The sequence below is a fragment of the Mesoplodon bidens genome (genome assembly GCF_964165515.1).
Source record: "Mesoplodon bidens genome assembly, chromosome: 18".
Lineage (NCBI taxonomy): Eukaryota > Metazoa > Chordata > Mammalia > Artiodactyla > Ziphiidae > Mesoplodon > Mesoplodon bidens.
The window spans coordinates 48,356,127-48,378,141 of record NC_138175.1 but is presented as its reverse complement, the minus strand read 5'-3'; the positions used below and the strand labels follow the sequence as shown (position 1 = coordinate 48,378,141).

Sequence of the window (22,015 nt, the reverse complement as noted above, 5' to 3'; positions counted from 1 at the left end):
CATGTAACTTCCCCGACTCATGTGTTTGCTGGTAAAGCACTTGTCGCTGGTGACCATAACCTCTCCGTGTGGTGTTCTTGCGGGGGCCCGGGTGGGGACATGGGCCTGGACTTCAACCCCTGGACCTCGGAGATCCAGAGAGGACTGGGAGCATGGGTGGGGGCGTGTCCCACTGGGGATGATCTAGGATCAGGGCCCGGCACAGGGAAAGACACACAGCCAAGCCTGGTAGGGGGCAGGGGTTACCTTTAATGCTGCATTTTGTGCCGAATCCCCCATGATGCCCTGTCCCTGAGTATCCCTGCCCACCCTCCCCCCCACCGCAGGGCAGGCACAGGGCCCCCCCCCGGGGTACAAAGGAATAAATTAATTGCCCTCCCTCCCCCCCTTCCCCAATAAATAGAGTGAGTATCCTGCCCAGGGCCTCCCCTGCCTTGTGGCACGGTGGGCTGGGGCGGGGCCTGGGGCGCTACATTCATGGCTGCCCAGGCGGGCGGTGGTGGGCAGGCCTCAGCAGGAGCCGTGGGCCCCGCACAGGGGCACTGTGCTGTCCTGGCTCTGCCCCTCCATATCCATGTCAAGCAGCGTGGGCTGCATGCTGGGGGGCCCGGGGCTGTCCGGAGTGTCCGGCCTGCTGGGAGGAGAGACGCTGAGTGTCTGGCCAAAGGAGACCAGTTTCCAGGGGTCCAGGCGGGGACGGCTGGCGGCTGGCCGGGGTCGTGGGGCGAAGGTCAGGGTGGTGGGACGGCCAGGGAACTCGGGGGGCCGACGGCGGGTGGGAAACAGCCCCTGGGGGTCGGGCAGGCGGGGGAAGTCCAGAGGATCTCGAGGGCCTGGTAAGAGAGGATCAGATGAGGTGAGTGGCGTGGGCCAGAGGGTGGTGTTTAAAAGCCAGGAGCATTTCCATGAAAATTGGAATTTGACTTCTCTTGAAAAATCTGATTTTGTTGGGCCCACTTTCCAGCAGGGTTTGGACCTTTACCTAGCCACCGCCCCCCCCAACTGCTCAATCATCTGGGTGCAACTCTGGGCGCAGTCCTTTATCTTTCAGAGCCCATTTCCTTGCTGCTACTCTAGACAAAGCCCTCATCCCTCGCACCTCTCTGCCACTGGGCCAGGTTCACAAAGACCCACAGAGACTCCTCAGGCATGTTGCTGTCTGTGAACGGGGATGACAGCACCTTGCTACATAGGTGAGGATTAAATAAAATGACAACAGTAATTGTAGAACAAGTAGCACAGTGCCTGATAGGAAGCCCTGAGCTCCTATCTGTTCTAATCATCTTTGTGAGTTAGTAAACTATACAGAACAGGGCATAGCACGTGGGTGTTAGCTCTAGTAACTGTTGTTGCCATTAATGTCACCTGCCTGGCCCCTGTAGGCATTAGAGTTTGCTACCCCTACTTCATCCTGCGTCTCAATTACCCAGGGACTCACAATGCCTCACAAAGCAGTGGGGGCCATGGGGACACAGACCCTTCCTCCCCATGCTAGGCAGGGGAGGATGCCTTAGCATCCAGGGCGTCGTCGCTGGGCTGGGACATAGGTCTTTGGCGGGGGCACGGGAGATGGGCCTTTTTCTGCGCCGTGGGCGCGTGGAGCCTCACTCACCAGGGCCGGGGCCAGTGGGCTCGGGCACCCCCCGCTGCCCCAGAGCCCCGTCTGACGGCGTCCTCCGGTGCCCGCGGCTCACAGCGCGCGCGGCCGTGACGTGGGTGGGCGTGAGTGACTGGCGGGGGTCCTTCTTGAAGCTCTCCAGCTCCAGGTCCACCAGGGGGTTGGTGCTGGGCGCGGGCGCGGGTGGGGAGGGCGGCGGGGAGGGCGCGGCCGGCGCGGCCTCGTCGCTGTCGGAGCGCAGCAGCGAACGCGTGGAGTTGCAGTCGGACACGGACGACAGCGACACGAGGGTGGCCGAGGGCACCAGGCCCGGGCCGGGGGCCGAGTCATCGCGGCGGCTCGGGGAGCGCCCGGGTGGGCTGAGGCCCCGCGGGAAGCGGCCGCCTCGGGGGAAGAAGAGGCCATCGAGCCAGCTCCGCGGCTCCTCGCCGTTGGCCGAGCGCACCTCGGCCACGTCGGCGCCCAGGCCCACGGCGCCCAGCAGCGTGGCGCAGCCCAGCAGCGCGAGCTCGCAGCGCCGCCGGGAGCCGTGCCCGGGCCGGGCGGGCGGCGTCGGCTCCCACGGCGCCCGCGCCCCGGGGGAGGGCTGGCTGGGCAGCGGCACCGTGAGGTAGGACGGGGTGGTGTAGGGCGAGGGGGGCACGCTGCTGCCTCCGTCTGCCTCCGTGAACTCCTCTGCAACCGGGAGAGGGCCATCACTGGACTCGACTCGCTTAACTCTGGGAGCCTGGCCCCTCGGCCCACCCGCCTCGGAGCTGGAGGCAAGGGGTTGCCCCAGTGAAATGACCCCTCCAACAAGAGCACCAAGGCCCACTAAGCGTGGTTCTCGACTATTCCTCCCCTCAAACCCCCTCCTCCTGGGAACGATCCCCACACCCCAGGGACCGGCTGCTCCCATTCAGGGTATGTCCTACCCTCTGGCCCAGTGAAATCCGGCTCCCTCCTTGCAGCCCTGGGGAATGGTGACCCCTTGGTCTTGGGTTACGGTCCCCTTTGCCAGGGAATATTCCTTCCCCCTCCCTTTTAAAGGCGCCCTCACCCTCTTACCCATCTCATTGAGGCTAGCAAAGCCCGGGGTGATGGGAGTGTGTTTGGGGGATTTGCCCAGGTTGGGGGCACTTGATGACCACTGTTTGCTTCCTTCTCCCAGGGCCTTCAGCCTGCAGGGGTCACCAAAGATGGGGGGGTTATAGGCCTCCTGGCTGCCAAGGGTCTGGGGAAGAGGCACAGGGTGTGGGATGGGCTCCAGGTAGCCAATACCTCTCCTCTCCTCCAGCCCGCTCCTTCTGCAGCGTGGAGCTGGGCCCCCAGGTCCGGCCCTTCTTCTTGCCCCCAACCAGTTCTTCCTTCTTTGGGGGTCCACTGTTGCGGCCCCACGTCCCACTGCCACCACTGCTGCTGCCACTGCTGCTACCTCCACCACCATCCACAGGAGTCACTGGGCCGAGAGAAGCCACTTGGTTAGTGGGTCTTAGTCTGTCCCCGCTGAGCTCCCAGCCTTACTCTTCCCCCCCCTCCACCTGGAAGCCCAAGGGAGCTTGGACTCTAACTCCAATCATGACCCTTCCCTGCTCTACATCCTGCCATAGCGCCCCACTGCTGTCAGGACGACGTCCCAGCTTCCTCCGTTTCATCACCCGTCACTTCTCACAGCCTAACCCTTCAGCCATCCATTCATTCCCAAAGGTTTACTAGCACCTGCTATGTGCCAAGCCCTGTGGCAGGTGCTGAGAAGACAGCAGTGGTCAAAGCAGACAAAAGTCCCTGCCCTGGGGCCTTCCATGGTGGTCCAGTGGCTAAGACTCCACACTCCCACTGCAGGGGGCCCGGGTTCAATCCCTTGTCAGGGAACTAGAGCCCACATGCTGCAACTAAAGATCCCACACGGGGCAACGAAGGTCCTGCATACCACAACTAAGACCTGGTGCAGTCAAATAAATAAATAAATATTAAAAAAAAAAAAAAGTCCCTGCCCTGAGGAGTTGACGTTTTAGTGGGTGAAGACAGATGATCAACAAGAGTCACACTAGGTACATCATCTGGGTAGGGGGCTAGAAGGTGATAAGTGCTGTGGGAAATATAAAGCAGGTAAGGGGTTTGGGGAGTTAGGGAAGGTCTCATGTGTGAGAAGGAGAAATCTGAGCAAAGACTTGAAGGAGGTGAGGGAGTGAGTCAAGTTGATACAAGGGAGAGGAGCCTTTCAGGCAGAGGGAACAGCAGATGCTGAGGCCCTGTGGAGTGTTCTGGAGCAGACTTGTTCCCTGCGGAGCCAGTTGCTCTCTCTCCTCTGTTCCTATCACACGTTGAACGTACCCCGATACTAGTACTGACTCACTGTGTGGTCATTATTTGTCTTTGCATCCCCCCAGGGGAATGACCTCTGGGGCCTGGTACAAAGCAGGTGCCCAAACAGAAGTGTGTGTAGGGGGTGGTGTGTGGGGCGAGGCCAGGGGTGAATGATGGGGCAGAACAGACTGGGGAGCCGGCCGGGTACCCTTCAACTCATCAGCAAACCCTGACAGCTGTACCTCTGCCATGTAGCTGACTCACCATCTCCCCTCTTCAAGGCCCCCGCCCTGGCCCAACCCCCTCGTCTCACTTGTCTCCCACCTTGACTCCTGCTCTCCTCCAATCCCTACTCCTCACGGTGGCCAGAGGGAAAAGGTTAATTTTACCACATCACTGCCTTGTTCACAGCCCTCCAGAGACTCCCCCGTCTCATTTAAAATAAAATCCAGATTCCTTATCCCAGCTCTTAAGGCCCAGTGTGACCCTCCCCTGTTGAACCCTTGACCATAAGCCTAGTGCTGTCTCTCCCATTCATCCTACTCCAGCCAAGTTGGCCTTCCCAGCTGATAAACACACCATGCTTGTTCCTGCCTCTGGGCCTTCATCTTTGCTGTTCCCTCTGCCAGGGACACTGTTCCTTCAGATCTCTGCATGTGTCACTCCTCCTTACCATGCAGGTCCCTGTTCAAACCTCAGCTTCTCTGACAGGCCTTCCTTGTGATTTAAAAACAGCAACTCCTGTGTTTTATTCCCTTCCCTGATTTCCTTTAGAGCGCTTATCACTACAGGAAATTATCCTGCTCGCCAACTTGTTTACTTGTTGTCTGTTTCCCCTCATGAGAATGAGGGAGGGGACCCTGCCCACCTGGTCCCCTGCTGTTGCTCTGGCTTGGTACAAGATATGTGCTCAGAGAAGTCTGTTCACTGACTGACTGGTCAGGGCCTTGGGAGATACTCACGGCGAATGGCCCTCAGCCGGGGGATGATGCTGGGGCTTGCGGGCGGGCTGACCCCATCTGATCCTTTCCGTTTGTCCAGGGTTGGAGAGGCCTGGACTGTGATCTTATGTTCAAAGCCTGCGAAAAGAAAGACTTCCCTAAGCACACAGTTCCATGGGTAGCCAAAGAGAAGTTCCCTTTGTAGAAGGATAGAAGGAATGCCACCATTCTGTATTCCTTCCTGCAGTGGTTCTCAAAGTGTGTTCCCAGACCAGCAGCATCAACGTCAAGTGGAAACCTCGTGGAAATGCAGATTCTTGGGCCCTCCCTTAATCAGGAACGGTGGGGGTGAGGTGCAGCCATCTAACTGCGGTGTAAAAGTCCCCCAGTTACCTCTGATGCACACGCGGGTCTGAGAGCTGCTGCCCTGAGGACCTAGGCCTGAGTGTCCAATATGGTGGTCATTAGCCACGCACGGCAAGTGAGTGCTTGAAATGTGGCTTGTGCAACTGAGGAACTGGAGAGTTCTACCTCTATTTAACTGTAAGTAATTTAAGTTTACCTTTCAAAACAGACACTCAGTTCAGTCATCGGAAACATTTAAGCATGTTTGGAACAACTTTGGTATGTGAATCTGCTTTCTCAACTGTACCTTTTATGAAATCTAAATACAGGTCAAGATTTTTTGATGAAAATTTAGAGCCCAGACTGAGATGCACTGTAAATATAAAATACACACTGGATTTCAAAGGTTGAGTGTGAAAAAAAGAAGGTAAAATATCTCATTAACAATTTTTCTTGTACTGACTACGTGTGAAACTACAACATTTTGGGTATATTTGGCTAAACAAAATATATTAAAGTTAATTTCACCTGTTGTTTTCCTCTTTTTCATATGGCTACTAGAAAATGTAAAATTACACAAGTGGCTTGCATTATATTTCTGTTGGCTGGTGCTATTCTAGGCACTGCTTTAGGGCTTGTAACATCTCTTGTAACAAAGAGAGAGAAATCGGTATGATGTGCCTTCTGATGTTACCTAGGAAGCTATATTTAAAAAAAAAAATCAAACCTGAACTTGAAACTGATTAAGCCCTGAGATCCAACTGTTAGGTTGAGCCATGTGAAACTTCTGTTTCTGTAGGTCAAAAATGGCTGAACATCAGCAATTTCACATGGTTTAACCTAATACCAATTTATAGGAAATTCAGGGAACAGAGCAACATGTTAAAAGATACCAGGGAGATGCAAAAGCAGCAAAATCGGACTGTGGGAAATGCTACAGGATAAATGATGCAGCTCCTCAACAAATTACTGGCAAGGAGGAAAAAAAGGCAGATTAAAAGATATTAAACAAATAGCTGGGAGATAAAACTATAAGGAAAAGTAAGGAAGTGACTGCCCTAAAAGTCAAGACAGGGGTTACTCTCAGGGAGCGGCCGGGGGATGTGTTTGGACAGGGCGTGTGGATGCATATGGGGTGGCTGTAGGTTCTCCCTGCTTTCATGGGAGAGATTCTACTAACTCATTAAGCTGTACAGTTCTTTGGTCATTTTCTGTAGGTGTGATATATTTAGCAATAAAGAAAAAAGTTTAAAAAATAAATACATAAAAGGAAGAGATAACCCCCGGCTTAGGGATGCTCTCAGCGGCCTCTCGGGGATGCTCAGGGGACGTGGGCGGGTACCGGAGGGCAGGCTGATGTGGCTGCTGCCTTCTCGCAGCTTGAGCAGGCGGCTGCGCTTGAAGTTGCCCCTGCGTTTGCGGACCCTGGGCTTCTCCTGGCTCAGCTGGCACATGAGCAGGTGCAGCTCCCGCTCCACGATGTCCATCTCGCGCTCGGCCAGCTCCTGCTCACGCCGCCGCAGCTGCTCTTCCTGGAACCGCTGCTCCTGCGCCGCCCGCAGCAGCTCCTCCTCGCGGCTACGGAGCTCCTGGAGAGGAGATGAGGGGCTTGGGGCTAGGAGCTTAGCTACTCTGCCTCTGGGGATGGCTCCAGGGCTGCTGGGTCTGGTTGGTGTCCTGCTCAGGGCTGTCCTGCTGTGGGGCAAATTGGTGGCACAATCCAACTTACACTTCACTAGCCAGGCTGGGTGCCAGGGCAGGGGACTGTCTTAGCTCAAAGAAAGGGGTGGCTTTTCTTTTTTCCTTCCTCTTTGATTTTTAATTTTTTAAATCTTCAATTTGGAAGACATCCACAAAAGGAGAGAAAAAGTGCACCCCATGTACCCATCGCCCAACTTCAACAATTTTCTATACTTTGCAAGTCTTTTTTCATGTATTACCTTCCTTCTCTCCTCTCTCCCCATTTTTGCTGTAGGATTTTAAAGCCAGTCCCAGACCTCATGCAGTGTCACTTGTAAGTACTTCAGCGCAGGGTGCCTTTTTTTAAATCAACCTTCCAACAGGAGGCTGTCTTTTCTTAATATGCAAAAAAGGCTCCCTTGGCCCCGCATGGACCCAAAGACCCCTGGGCTCAAGGGAAGGGACTCTGCCCCATCCAAGGCATCAGAACTCAGGGATCTTGCTCCATCCCTCCCACCTTTCCTCCTGCCTTCACCTTTTCCTTGGTCCGGAGGTCATCGAACATGTGTTGAATCTCCAGCTTCCAGTCTTCCTGCAGTGAGTGGAAAGACTCCAGCGGCATCTGGAACAGGGCCGACTGTTCGATGACTTCAAGTTGCTTCAAGATGCTGCCAAAATCTGGCCGCCCGTGGGGGTCTGGGTCCCAGCATTCTGGGGTGGGGGTGGAGAGGACAGCAGTGGGAGTGGAAATGTCAGTGGCCATGCTCTGGGGCATCGGCCTGCTCAGTGGAGGCAGGACTTTAAGGGTCTGTGGACAAACAGCTCCCATGGAGCCGAGGGGAAGGAATTCAAAGCCAAATTCCTGGCAATGTTTCACTTGGTGAAACTCTGGGGAGAGAAACTCAGGGACCTGTTCCCTGACTGGTGGCAGAATCGAGGATCAGGGAGGAATCCCAGGGCCAGTGGGTCCTAACAGGTTGCCCTCAAGAGCTGTAGGCCTAGCCAGAACACAGGTCTGGAGGCCATGGAGCCAACTGTGGGGGAGACTGTTCATGGTCCCATGGTTCCAGCCCCTTGTCCCTCACTCCTGGGCCCAAAGGTATGGATGGGTGTGAAAGAGTGAGGTCTGGGCCTGAGGGCCCCTGCCACCCCTAGCTGAGCCTACCCTCTCCACGGGGCCCTGGCTCACCCTCCAGTAGGCGGGCAAAGGGCTCGGGGCATGTGGAGGGAATGGGCAGAGTCAGCTTGTTCATAGCCACACCATATGCCACGGCCAAGGCGTCGATTTCACGGTAGGGGACCTCACCCGTCAGCAGCTCCCAGAGCAGTACTCCGAAGCTGCAGGTGGGGGAGAGGGAGGGGTGATGCCACAGCCCACCCTAATCCTCACCTACACCCCAGCCCTGCCTCCAGTCCCATGGTGGGCCTCCCTCCCCCCAGCAGCCAGCCCTGGCCAATGAGGCTGCAAGAACCTGATGTGACCTCTAGCGGCCTGATCTGGTGGGGTTGGTTCTCTGATGTCTCTCCTTTGCTCTGCCTGCCTCTCTTCTGCCTGAAAACCTTCAGTGGGTTCCCCACGCCCACTGAGCAAACCCACCCTTCTTAGCCCTGACCTTGATGACCCCTGCAGCCTCGCCTGCAAACACTCTCAGCCCCGTACCACCCCCAGCTTCATCTTGCAGCCACGCTGAACGGTTGAACAAACGCTGTTCTTCCTAACCTCTGGCCTTTGCACGTGCTGTTCCCTTGGTCGAGAACACCCTTTCCTTTGCCTAACGGTCCTTTAAGTCACAACTCAGGTGTCCCCTCTACCAGGAAGCCTTCCTTGATTCCACAGCCTCCAAAGCTGGGTTGGAGGCCCCTTCACTATGTTTCCATAGAACCCTCTGCACTTACCACTAAAAACAAGTTAACACTATTTAATATTTATAAAGCACTTACTCCAGGCCAGCACTGCTCGAGGCCTCGCAACAGTCCTGTGAGGCAGAAGGCACTGGAATGACCCTCATTTTATCCAATGAGCAGGTGCAGGCAGAGAGAGGTTAAGTTGTTTGCTTAAAGTCACACTGCTCGCAAGTGATGGAGCCACACTGAGACTTAGGTCTGTCTGATGCCCACGACAGCGTCCTTAATGGCTGCCTAATTCCAGAGCATGCATCACTGTGCTACAGTCACCTGCGTGTCCATCTTCTCCAGTAAACTGTTCTCCTTCTGGATCCTGATCACTGTTTCACGCAGTGCCCAACGCGCAGTAGATCCCCGTGCTCCCCCGTTCCATGCATTCATTCAACATACACTTATTAAATGTCTGCTGTGTGCCAGGCATTGTTCCAGGTACTGGAATAAGATAGACACCACCCCTGCCCTCATGCAGCTGACAGCTTCCCCTCCTCTCTCAGTGACGGCACTGGTAAATCTGAGCTGGGCAAATGCTGCCTGAAATAATTTTCCATCCTCCTTTGCATCTAAGTGTGCCCATATGGCAACGGTTCTGGCCAGTGGGATACAGAAGAGTGTGTAGTGTGCAACTAACTTCCAGGAAGTGTCCTTAAAGGGAAGGGGTCCCCTTTCCTCTTTTCTCCTTCCTTCTGGTTGGAATATAGACATAAAATCTGGAGCTCAAGCAGCCATTTTGGACCATGAAGTGGACTTGGGAATGGAGGCTTCATGGTGGAGCAGAGTAACAGTGGCTTGTAACTGGAGGGGGCCAGGCCCTCCCCTCACAACCTCTCCCACGTCTCTGGAAACCTGTGGGGATGTTTTGATTGTCACAGCGACTGGGGAGTGCTACTGACATTTGGTGGCTGGGAATCATGGATACTTAACATCCTGAAAGGTACAGGACAGTACCACACAAGGAAGAATTATCCTGCCCCGTGTCAGTGACACCACAGTAAAGAACCCTAACATAGGACTCAATCCCTAATGCTGGGGGTACTATATCGTGTAAAAGTCATGGGCTTTTACATGACAGCAAAAACATCAGTCTTGTTTTTATTTTGGGTTTTCTGTTCCTTGCCACTGAAATATGGCTTCTATAAATGTTTGGGACCATAAAGGAATGCCTTATGTGAAGCAAGACTAAACTTCCCCCCGAAGGGCTGCGCTGCTCTAGTTGAGAATTCCTGTCTTATCTGTTTGCCCCAATACCATGACTTTGCGGCTTGGTCCATCTGGAGCCTCAGCCGGGGACTGATCTGGGTTTGGCTGCCCACCGCAAGTAGAAGGTCGAGTTTCTGCTGTCACCAGGTCTCGCAGGCAATGAACAGCCTCCTCATTGGCCTCCTGCCCCAACTCCTGTCCCATAAAATCCATCAGGCGAGGGAGCCTTTGCGATGTTAAATCAGATCATGTCATTCACAAGTGCCTCTAATGGCTTTCCAGTGCACTTAGAATAAACCCGGATCTACGCCCTCACCTGCAAGGCCCTCCGGCTCTCCCTCCTCCATCATTTCCTACTACTTTCCTCCTTGCCTGCTCCGCTCCAGCCACATGTTCCTTTCTGAAACATACCATGCTCGTTCTCACCTCAGTTTCTCCCTTGTGGAAGCTGTTCCCTCTTCCTGGAAAGCCTCTTCTCCTAAACTTTGCATGATTGGCTCCTTGTCATCCAGAACTCAGCTCAAGTACCACTTCTCAGAAAAGCCTTTCCCAAAGTCATCTCCAGCCCTCGGAGTGCTTTTCAATCAACCTGCTAGCTCGTAACACTGTCTAGTATTTTTCTGGTGGATTAACTTACTACCTTTTAAAACTTATTTTTATAATTTCAACTTAAAAACAGCCTTTTTTAGCTTCTGAGGTATGTATTGTTCCCGTAGGCAGGAAATGGGTCTGTTTTATATACCGCTGTATCCCTAGCTCCCAGTGCAGTTGGATGGATGGATGAATGAATGAATGAATGGTTACCTTCAAAGGTCTCAATTTCCTGTTTGATGAGTGGGGGCAATGTAATGGATGGTGTGTGAGGGGCCTTTGGGGCTGACCACCTATCTTTATACTTTTGGAATTTTCAAATGTAATCCAAGTCCTCCTCAGCTGCCACTTTTGTTAGCAGAGCAGCCACCTGCTTTTGTGCTTGTCTGGGTCTGACCTTGCTGGCGGGCCCCTTTGCCAGACTTGGATCCCCGCTGCGGTGGCAGACCGTCCCTCCCACTCTGCCATTTCCCCCTTCCTCCCTCCTCCCTTCCCAGGAGGCCTCCCCTGTCCCACCGTCAGCACCTCCAGACGTCACTGCTTTTGGAGAACAGGGAGAGACGGATAACCTCCGGAGCCATCCAGGCGTAAGTCCCCGCAGCGCTCATTTTGGTGGTCTTGTGCCACTCACGGGCGAGGCCGAAGTCTGTGATTTTGAGCACCGTATCTGCGAGGTTGTGGTTCTCGATGGCCTCCAGAATAAGGACTGTGGGTAGGAAGAGAGGTGGGTCACCCCAGACGTGCTGGGCTGCAGCCCCGTGTGTCCTGCCCCCGCCTCAGCTGGAATCTCCTACTTGTTCTCTCCCTGCCGCCTGGGGTCGCCCCCCTCTGCAGCAGCTCCTTTCCTGGCCTCGAAGACCATGAACGCTTTCCTGATGGTCTAACCCCTGCCTCAGGCTCCCAGGAGGCGTTGGGGAGCTTCTCCTGAGTTCACTGGCCTCCTGACTCCAACTTGGGCTCAGGGGAGCTCAGGGAAATGTCGATGGCCACGGCCTTGAATTCCCAACCACCGCAGAAGCGGCAACTACAAACCATAAGCAGAAGGGGATGGTTTTCCTTTCCTTTTTGTCACCTGCTGTGGGTAGCTGCATTCATGGCCCCAGTTCTGCTCCTTTCTGTGTCACACTCTTTGTATCTCCACATCCTTTACTCTGGGCTGGCCGTATGACTTGCTTTGTCTGATAAAATGAGGCAGAAGGGACAGAATGCTAGTTCCAAGCCCAGGCCTCTCATGTCTGCTTGCCCTCTTGCCCTTCTGCCACCACTATGAGAACATGCCTCGGCTAGCCTGCTGGCCCAAGGAACATGGGAGCTACTCGGGGCAAAGCCTCTCCAGCTGAGCCCCGCCTAAATCAGTTTACCCTCCATCAGGCCTGCAAATGTATGAGCAGTAATAAAGGACACTGAGTTTTAAGACACCAAGTTCGGGGAGGGTGGGAGGGTTGTTACACAGCATTATTATGACAAAAATCTGACTGATACATCCCCCAAGCATATTGAATGGTTCCAACTTACTTGCTGTCTAGGGTTATTACTAACAACAATAACAACCATGGCTAGTGTTTATTAGGAGCCTATTATATGACAGGCACTGTGCTAAGCCCTTTATACAAATTAACTAGCAAGCAACCCACTTTATTGACTAGCAAACTGAGGCTCAGAGAGATGAAGTCACTTGGCCGAGATCACACAGCTAGAAAATGGTGGGGGGAGTTCCCTGGTGGTCTAGTGGTTAGGATTCCAGGCTTTCATTGTCATGCGCTGGGTTCAATCCCGGGTTGGGGAACTGAGATCGTGCAAGGTGCGCGGTGCGGCCAAAAAAAGAGAAAATGGTGGGGCAAAGACCCAAACTAGATCTGTCATCAGAGTCCAATCTCTTAACTGCCGTGATATTCTACTACCTTCTGTCAAACAGAAGGTAGTGTACAGTATCCTGCCCGGGTTTGGATCCCAGCTCTGCCACTTATTTGTTGCATAACCTTATTTACTTTATTTTTAACACTACGATTTCTCCTCTGTTAAATGGAGATGATAATGGCATTGACCTTCTAGGGTTGTAGTAAAGGTTTATTTCCTGAAGCAATAGTAGGCCCTCTAAAAGCATCAGCTCTCTTTATTAGTGTGTGATGTTGCCATAACTGTTCCTTATTTCTCCACCTTTATCTTTGGCCACTCCTGGCTACTTCTCCAATCATCATAACAATGAGGCAATTCTACTGTCATACCCATTTGGCAGATGAAGAGACTAAGTTTTAGAGAGCTCAGACCACTGCCCAAGGTAACACTGTTGGTAATCTTGTCCCTTCTTTAAAACCCAACTCAAATGTCACCTCCTCCTGGAAGCCTCTCGAGACTCTCTAGCATGTGACTCTACCTCCCAGAAGTTCTCCCTTCTCGAGTCACCAACTTTCCTGTTTGTGGAGTGACCCTGTGACAGAGGGAACACCCCCATGGTCTTACACTTGATTTCTGCATCTCCCAGGCTGGGCCTAAATCAATTCACTTAAAAAAATATTTATCTGATGATGCTACCCCTGCTTAAGACCCTCTAATGGCCTCTACTACATTGAATAAAATATCCAAAGCCCTCACAGTGGCCCCCAAGGTTAACGTGATCTGGCCCGTCTACTTTTATGCCTCACCTCCTTCCACCTCTGCCTCACTCCTGCTCTTCCGACCTCTTCGGTCTCCTTGCTGTTTCTCCAACAAGGCAGCTTCATCCCCACCTCAGGACCTTTGCCATGCCCAGATCTTTGTAAAGCTGGGTCCTCTGGGCTCAGGTCTCTGCTCAAACGTTGCCTTCCTGGAGCTCTGATCTAAAGAGCTCCCTCTGCCCCACCCTTAATCTGCTTTATTTCCTTCAGAGTCCTTGATACTCTCTGAAATTTTGTTATCTATTTAAATATCAACCATCTATGACTATAACTTCTACGGCGGGGGGGGGGGTCTTGCCTCATTCACATGTGTCTTGGCTTGTTCACATCTGTAATCCCAGAGCCCAGGACAGTGCCTAGTACACTTAATTCTGCTTCAGAATTATTAGTTGAATAAAACAATGAATGAATGACGTCAGATGAGGAGCTCCTCAGGGGAGGCTGAATGGGGGAAGCTGTACTGTGGAGGCCCTGTTTCCTCTGTCTCAGGCATGGAGCAGTTCCATTGCCCAAGCAGGAAGCCCTGGCCTAAGAGCCCCACCAACCTTTTGTCCAAGTGGCATTGGCTACAGAAAAACTTGGGGGAGTGGGAGCATGTCCTGATACCCCACCTGCAGGCTGTGAATCGGCAGGGGTGAGGCAGGGCTGAGAAGGGACCCCAGCCTTCAAGAGGAGCGTGTCGGCAGTCCTGCATCCATTTACCCAGCATTTCAGGAGTCAGAGCGTCAGCATCAATGGAGATGGGGACCATCAGTCTGTCTTGCTCAATTCTCTGGGGCTGGCGCAGGGCTTGGCGCACCCTGGGCACTTGGTAGCTATCTATCTGTTGAGTGTATGAATGCCAGGCCTGTCAGGTAAGGAAGACTCCGTCCCTCTATTCTAGGGGCTTGCAGTTGGTGGTGGTGAGGCCTAGCAACGAACATGAAACAGTGGGATGGGGTCAAACAAACTTCAAGACGTAGAACTGACAGGAGTCAGAAATAGATGAGATGTGAGGGCCGAGGACAAAGAGAAAACCCTCACATATCGCATGAGGGCAGGGAACATGCTGGCCCCACTCACTATTGATCTCTCTTGCTTAGTATATGATCTGGCCCAGTAAATATCAAATGAAAGAATAAATTGAACAAATAAATGCAGAAATGAAAGGGAGTGACATGAGGCAGAGGAAGGACAGGACAGCCAGGAAGGTAGGATTTTTTTTCCTGCTGTATCCTAAGGGTCAGGACAGGGCCTGGTACACAACAGGTGCTCGGGAAATATCCGGGAAATGAATGAATATCCGGGGAATGATTGTGAGTGCTGTAAGGGCAGAAACCATGGCTGTTTTGGTCCCTGTTGGGCTTCTACTTGATAGGTGCTCAATTAATATTTGACATCATGAGAAGCTCCTTGAACTAGATGTAGGTTCTGGGGAACCTTGCTTTCCATCTGGCCCCAGACCTCATTCAACCAACCAATCAACTTCTGAAAGTCTATGACAGGCCAGACAGCTTGGATGCTTTTACGTAAGCCTCATCCCTCTTCCTCCTCCCTCATCTTTCCCAGTGTGTCTTGGCCAGCTGGGGCAGAGGCCTAGGAGGACACCAGGAAGTGGTTCTCAACTGAGGGCTAGTCTGCCCTCCAGAGGACATTAGGCAATGTCTGGGGACATTTTTGGTTGTCATAGTGGGGGATGGGGGGTGGAGAATGCTAATGGCATCTAGGGGGTAGAGGCCAAGGGTGCTACTAAGTAACCTACATCACACAGGACAGCCCCCTGCAATCATCCGGCCCCAAATGTCAATAGCGCTGAGACTGAGAAACCCCGACTCCAGGCCAGGTTCTATCTGCCTCTGCCTGGTGGACCCTGGCAGCGTGGCCGGACAGTAAGTGCCATGAGGGCAGGCAATGTACCTGTCCTATTTACAGCCTGTCACAGTGTTCATTGATACATATTTATTGGGCTACTGTGACTGTAGCCTAGGAGGCAGGTACTCCTTCAACCTTTCTGGGCCTCCTTTTTCCTCTCTTAATGGGGCAAGGACTGCCTCACCTGGCCCTGAAGGTACACTGCTGCCCCTTCCTGCCCCAGGCAGTGTCTTCTGGTGTCCCCATCCCGCCACCTAAGCTTGTCTTCACAAGGTTCTACGGAAGCAAGTTTTTTGGGGAGGACACCACTTACTGTTGATGGACTTGAGGTCCCGGTGGATGATGGGCACAGGGGCATCATTGTGTAGGTAGTTCATGCCCCGGGCCACCTGCACAGCCCAGTTGACCAGCACATGAGGGGGCACCCGGCGCCCTGCCAGCACCCTGCTCAGTGCGCCCCCTCTGGCATACTCCATCACCAGGCAGAGGTGTGGGGGGCTGAGGCAGGCTCCCCTGAGGGCAATGATGTTGGGGTGCTGCAGGGCTCCGAAGAGCCGGGCCTCCTGGCGCACCTGCTCTGCTGTCACTGCCGGGTCCCGTTCAGGGTCCAGCCGGGCGGCCTTGACCGCCACCTCCTCGCCATGCCACAGGGCCCGATAGACCTTGCCAAAGCCCCCTACACCGATGATCTCCTCCAGCTGCAGCTCGTGGAAGGGGATCTCCTGGGGCAGCTGGAGGTCCGCGGGCGCGGCGGGGGTGCCGGGGGCCACGTAGTTGCTGGGGAAGACGCCCACACGGCCGCTGGGTAGCTGCCCGGTCCACCAGCCCTCGTCGCCCGACACGGCACAGTCCTGGGAAAGCACCTGGACGCGGTCGCCCCTCCGCAGGGTCAGCTCCTCGTCGCCCGCCGCCTCGTAGTCGAACACTGCGGTCCAGACGGGCCCCGCGGGGGTCGTGCCCCACTCCTTGGCCGCCCCCAACTCCTCCTCCTCCATGGGGGTGGGGCCAGGGGCTGCGGGAGGCCGCTTCACACAGGCTGCCCGCGGGATGCAGAGGGCGGGCCCCGGCGGCCAGGATGGGGGGCAGTCCCTGCGGGTTCTAGGGGGCTCCTGGGGGCCATGGCTGGGGGGCCCTCCGCAGGAGCAAGAAAACGCCTCTTTAAAAAGGCAGGGTTGTCCCCTCTGATTCAGCTGTCCAGGCAGGGTGGGGTGGGGGAAGGGCGGCGGGTTCACCTCTCCCCCCTAAACGTCAGGGCGCTAAGAAGGCCTGGCCGCGCGGCTGCCGAATTCCTGCCGGGGTCCGCCGGTGGGGGACGAGGGTGAGGGAAGCAGGCAGCCCCCTTCCCCGCGCCTCTCACCCCGCGCAGCTCCACCGGCGGCCCCCGGCTCCGCATCCCGGGCCACGATCGCCGGGAGGGGCGGGGCTGGCGGAGCCCCCCCCAGGACGGGGTGGCGCGCCCCTCGGCCTCCTCACGCGCGGGGCGGCCGGGCTGCCCCCATCCTCAGCATCGGGCTCCCGGTCGGCCCCAGCCCCTGCCCCCGCCCGCGCCGCTTCCCGGGGCCGCAGGCAGTGCCTGAGTGACGTACTCGCTGCCGCCGCGCCGCGGTGCCGCCTGGGAGTTGTAGTCTCCGGCAGCGCGACTTCCTGGTCGGTCCTCAGTCCCCCAGCCTCCAGAGCCCGGCTGCGGGCCTCGGGCCGAAGTGAGGAGTGCGCGTGGGCGAAGGAATTCTCCCGGGGAGATAAGCCTGGCCTCAGACCCTCCCTGGGACACCGTGGGCCGGACGCCTGGAGGAAGAGAGGAGGAGAGGGCCGAGCGCTCCTCACAGACCCTGCGGGGGCCGCGGCCCAAGGTGGGGTTGACGGTGACTGACGCGCTTCGCAAAGCGAAAAGTAGCAGCTGCGTGAATGGTGGTTACTGCCCGGAGCCTCTAACGCAGGCCAGGACAAGGTCCCCGCAGCTGGACTGCCCCTCGGGGCCCCGACCCGAGGTGCACACCGGGAAGTGTAGTCCGTTCGCGAACCGGCGCTGTGGGGCAGCCCCCCAACCGCGGGCAAGGGAGAGCTGCTTGGTGGCTCCAGCAAGCTGGGGTCAGGCTGATGGTGAGGCCTCTGGGGGAAGACAGGGCTGGGAGGATGTTTGTAGTGTCCCTGGGAAAATCACAGCCACATCTGCTTTCCCCACCAGCCCTGGGTTCCTCTGCCTCTGCAGTCAGAACTCGAGAATCCCCGCCTTCCATAATGGGAATTTCAGTTTTCTGGGGCTTAACGGGCATCTTATGCTGAGTGCTTTGCATACATGGTAGCATTAAATCCTCGCAAAGCCCCTAGTTTACAGATGACGCATAGAGAAATAAAGTCACTTGTCCAAGGTCACAACTATAAATGGCAAAGCAACAGTCAAAGGCATGTATTTCTCTCTCTCTCTCTCTCTCTCTCTCTCCCTCTCTCTCTCTCTCTCTCTCTCTCTCTCTTTCTTCTTTCGCCGCACCGTGCGGCAGGTCTTAGTTCCCCAACCAGGGATAGAACCGGTGTCCCCTGCAGTGGAAGCTCGGAATCTTAACCACTCGACCGCCAGGAAAGCCCCTCAAAAGCATACTTTAAAATTAAAAACAACCACCACCACGACAATCATGATTTTTAAAAACACTGCCTTCCCATTTAAAGAGTGAGGAAACTGAGTCCTGCTGAGGTTCGATGACTTGCTCAAGATCTGTAAGCTTGTAAGCAGCAAAATTCTGGGTCTTTTCACTTAGCCTCTCCTTAGTGGTCTGGGGGTCTGGCAGGAGGAGAGAAGAGGGGAACTTTGATGGGCTCTGGTGCCCAAACTCCAGAGAACTGCCCCACAGTATCCTGGGAAGTTGTTCCGCGCTCAGAGGGAAGTGGGTACCTGCTCTCCTGTGAGGGAAACTCTGGACCTCTCAAGAATGCTTGCTGGAAGAGAGGCCCCGCTTCATTCTGAGTACGGGCGTTTCTGCTATAACCTGATACATGCTTTCCTGAAAAACCTGTAGTTCTGCAAGACAGTGCACTAAAAATGACAAGGCTTTATGGGAAAAATAGAATTAGGGGCAGATTGCTCAAAACGTATGCAACTTAGTAATCAGAGTGCTACAAAACCAATAACGTTTACTTATTTATTTATTTTTAAATATTTGTTTAGTTGCACCCGGTCTTAGTTACCACACGTGGGCTCCTTAGTTAAGGCATGCATGTGAGATCTAGTTCCCTGACCAGGAATGGAACCCAGGCCCCTAGCACTGGGAGCGCAGAGTCTTATCCACAGCACCACCAGGGAAGTCCCAATAACAATTCTAATAAGAAATACTACCACAGTTAAATATACACGGGGTATTTGCACTTAGCAATCAATACTTTAAGTGCCTTCTTTGCAGTCTTAAAGGCTGGGGCTTGTACTTCCTTCACAGAGATGCCGGCTGGAGATATTAACTTCTAATGGAGACCATTTTCTTCAGAATTAAAAATCTGATCCAAGGTGTAGTCTTCCTCATTAATCTGTTATTTTAATGTAGGAAAATATCGTTGCAGTTTCTTCATCTGCTTTCACAGCTTTGCCACATACCATACCATTGTAGCAAGCATTATGGTCTCTGAAATCACTAAACGATCCACGGTGGATCTAAAGGAAGACATTTCTATAGAGTTGCAGCTTTTCCCCTTAAGATCTTCTTTTATCACTAAGGTTTCCTCTTTGCCTGTGAGAAACCTTGCCCTTGATTGCTTCAAAATGTTAACTTCCTAGAGAAAATTGCATATTAACCAACATGACTGTGATATGCTGACATCCTTACTCTGTTTACCAATTGTTTATGGGGTGATTCAAGTCAAAGAAGGTGGGCAGAACAGGTGGTCTCCAAGCAGATGCCTAGACTTAGGTGAGGAGAGGGACCTGGCTTGGTTCTAAACCTGGTAGGCTCTATAATGGAAATGGAGAGTGGAATAGCATTTGTCAAATCCATAAAAAAGTCCTTCGGATTTTTTTTTTTTTTTTTTTTTCTTTTTGCGGTATGCGGGCCTCTCACTGTTGTGGCCTCTCCCGTTGCGGAGCACAGGCTCCGGACGCGCAGGCCCAGAGGCCATGGCTCACGGGCCCAGCCGCTCCGCGGCATATGGGATCCTCCCAGACCGGGGCACGAACCCGTATCCCCTGCATCAGCAGGCGGACTCTCAACCACTGCGCCACCAGGGAGGCCCAGTCCTTCGGATTTTGATTGGGATTATAATGAATAAATTATTAATTTGGGGAGAATATGACTTTGCAGTATTGCGTCTTCTATTCTTGGACAGGTATAATTTTTTCCTGGGATATCTTATATGGCTTTCTTTGGTTCACTCACTGGATTTTACTGTATTTACTTATTTACTTGTGGCCGGGATTTTGTTATTTTTTCCTAATCAGTTACTGCTGTTTTTAATGCTGAGCTTGGATCTGGCTACCTTGTTGAGCTCACTCTTATTTGTTCTAGAATAGCTTGACAGATAATTCTCTATACTGTTCCAGTTAGATGACCCTGGTGTCCAGGGGAAAAAAGACAGTTTCGTTTTTCCTATCTTTATAACTCATTTCTCACCCCTCGCCCTTTGGCTGAGGGTTCCAATACAATGTTGAATGACAGTGGTGATAATGGACAATCCTTGTCTTGTTCTAGACTTTTTAAAGGAATGCCCCTAAGGTTTCATCATTAAGTACGATGTTTTCAGTAGATTTCTAGTAGATTTCTAAATTTTATTCCTAATTTGCTGAGAAGTTTATTTTTTTTTAAAAGCAGGCGGTGACTTTTATCAAATGCTTTCTATGCATTTGTTGATATGATCAGATGACTTTTCTGCCTTAATCTGTTAATGATGAACCATCCTCCTCTGTTTCACTATTGCTGGATTTGATTTAATAACATTTTCTTTAGGGTTGTTGTGCATTTGTTTTCATGAATGGAATTGACTGACTCATGGTTTTATTTCTCGTGCTGTCCTTGCCCAGTTATGACATAAGGGAAATGCTAGCTCTGTTCTACGATTTGGGGGAACCACCTACCTTTTCCTGCAGTCTGGAATGGTTTGTGATATATTGGAGTTATCTGTTCTTTGAACATTTGGTAGAATTTGACTGTAAGATCATCCATGCTTGGTGCCTCTTTGGTAGGTCTTTGGTTATAATTTCAACCTCTTCTGTAGATATTAGTTTATTCAGATTTATTACTTTCTCCTGAGATAAATTTTTGTAATTTATATTTGCCTAGAACAATATCTATTTTATCTAGGATTTCAGATTCATTGGTATAACTTTATGCATATTATTTCTTATGAATCCTATGAACCTGAAGTTATATTTCTTTTGGCTTTCCTGACATTTATTTGTTCCTTCTCTTATTTTTCTGGATCAAATTTGCCAAAAATTTAAATAGAAAAAAATGTCTATTTTTACATTTTTTGCTCAATATTGTTTTATTGGTCTTTAAAAAACTCCCAGATTTTTGTGCTATTGATGATCTTTTCTACTTATTTGTTTTGGGGGGGGTATTTTATTTCATTAATTTCTTCCTTAATTATTGACTCATTTTTCTCCATTTTAGTATTTATTTTGTTGCTATGTACACCCCAGGTTTTGATTTGTAGTGCTTTCATTGTCATTCAGTTCCAAAAAAAAGTGTAATTTCAATTCCCCTTAACCCCCAAATTATTTAGAAATGTGGTTTTTAATATCTAGATATATGGATTTTTCCTTGATTATCTTTTGTAGTTGATTTCTAATTTTATTTAATGAATGTATTTCAAATGACATAAATTCTTAGGAATTTGTTGAGATTTCCTTTATGACATAGTATGTGGCATTTTTTTGTTTTGTTTTGGAAGTGTGCTGTTTTTAAAGGATGTACGTTCTAGTTGTTGGGATAAGAGGTCTGACTATACAAGTTTATTAATGATCTAATTCTTAACTATTATATCCTTCCTTTTTTTTTCCTGTTTGATCTATTGGCTTCTGGAAGGTGTAATAACGTCTCCCATTATGAGTGAGGGTATGTTCATTTCTCCTTTTAGCTGTATCAGTTTTTGCTTTATATATTTTGAAGTTATGTTGTTAGGTGCATAAGGGTTTATGATATTAATATGACATCAGTGAATTATTCCTTTTATCAATATGAAATATCCTTTGCTGCCCTTCCTAATGATTTTTGCTTTTAATGTGTCTTTTTTCTTAACATTTCCTTGGTACTTCTGTTCTCTTTCATTCATTCTTCTTTTTTTTCTTTTTCTGTGGGTTGATTTTACCATACTGCTTCATTTCTGACACACTATAGCAATAGTTTGTGTAAAGCTATCCTCTTATGTTATTTTTTCTCCATATCCCTATTCCCACTTTCATTTCTTCCTCCACCTCAAATACACACTTTCTGATTTATGTTTAATTTATGGTTCTTGGATATGTCTATATTTCTAAAACATGTATAGTGCTTTCTATATGTATATGTTTTTAATTTACAAAAATTATACTAAGTACATTTCTGTTTTTTACATTTTTTGCTCAATATTGTTTTAAGAGCAGTCCATGTTGTTTGTATATCTAGTTAATTGTGTCTGTTTGCTGCATAGCACTCCAATTTATTAGTTCACCATCCTTAATTATTCACCTACTAATGAAGACCTACATTGCCTTGAATTCTTTGCTACTACAAACAATTCTTCAATCAACAATCTTGTACTTATATCCTTTGGGACTTGTGTGAGAGTTTCTCTGGATTATATACCAAAATTGGGATTGCTGGATCATAGGATATACATACTGAATTATGCTAACCAAAGGTGCATGATAGTTCCAAATTCTATATGTCTTTACTAATACTAGTTCTTCTCTGACCTTTTAATTTTGACCACTCTGATGAATTTTAAATGTGTTGTAATTTTCTAACTGATTTTGAGGGAGGTTGAGCATC

The 22,015-nt window shown here is 51.4% G+C and overlaps 2 protein-coding genes across 3 annotated transcripts in view; one reads left to right on the top strand and one right to left on the bottom strand.

Annotated features, from left to right (window-relative positions):
- Positions 1-287: 287 nt before the first annotated feature.
- Positions 288-16,623, bottom strand: MAP3K10 (mitogen-activated protein kinase kinase kinase 10). Of its 2 annotated transcripts, none has more exons than XM_081217862.1 (10): positions 15,382-16,623; positions 11,089-11,269; positions 8,177-8,208; positions 7,406-7,581; positions 6,533-6,779; positions 4,867-4,983; positions 2,879-3,056; positions 2,666-2,778; positions 1,613-2,293; positions 288-833 (listed from the first exon to the last, which is right to left on the bottom strand). In XM_081217862.1, exons 1-10 carry the CDS (start codon positions 16,061-16,063, stop codon positions 511-513), a joined length of 2,730 nt encoding a protein of 909 aa, XP_081073988.1. In that variant the 5' UTR covers positions 16,064-16,623; the 3' UTR covers positions 288-510. The 2 variants fall into 2 exon arrangements, with proteins under 2 accessions (XP_081073988.1, XP_081073987.1); XM_081217861.1 differs by having other exon boundaries at positions 289-833; positions 8,060-8,208; positions 15,382-16,622.
- The window catches only part of LOC308605759 (uncharacterized protein), a gene marked incomplete at its 5' end in the record, with an annotated part of 46,252 nt that continues 40,298 nt past the window's right edge, over positions 16,062-22,015 (top strand). Inside the window, 2 exons of the mRNA XM_081216037.1 lie at positions 16,062-16,153; positions 16,239-16,918. Of these exons, the coding sequence (XP_081072163.1) occupies positions 16,062-16,153; positions 16,239-16,918 (772 nt within the window). The remainder of the gene's footprint in view (positions 16,154-16,238; positions 16,919-22,015) is intronic.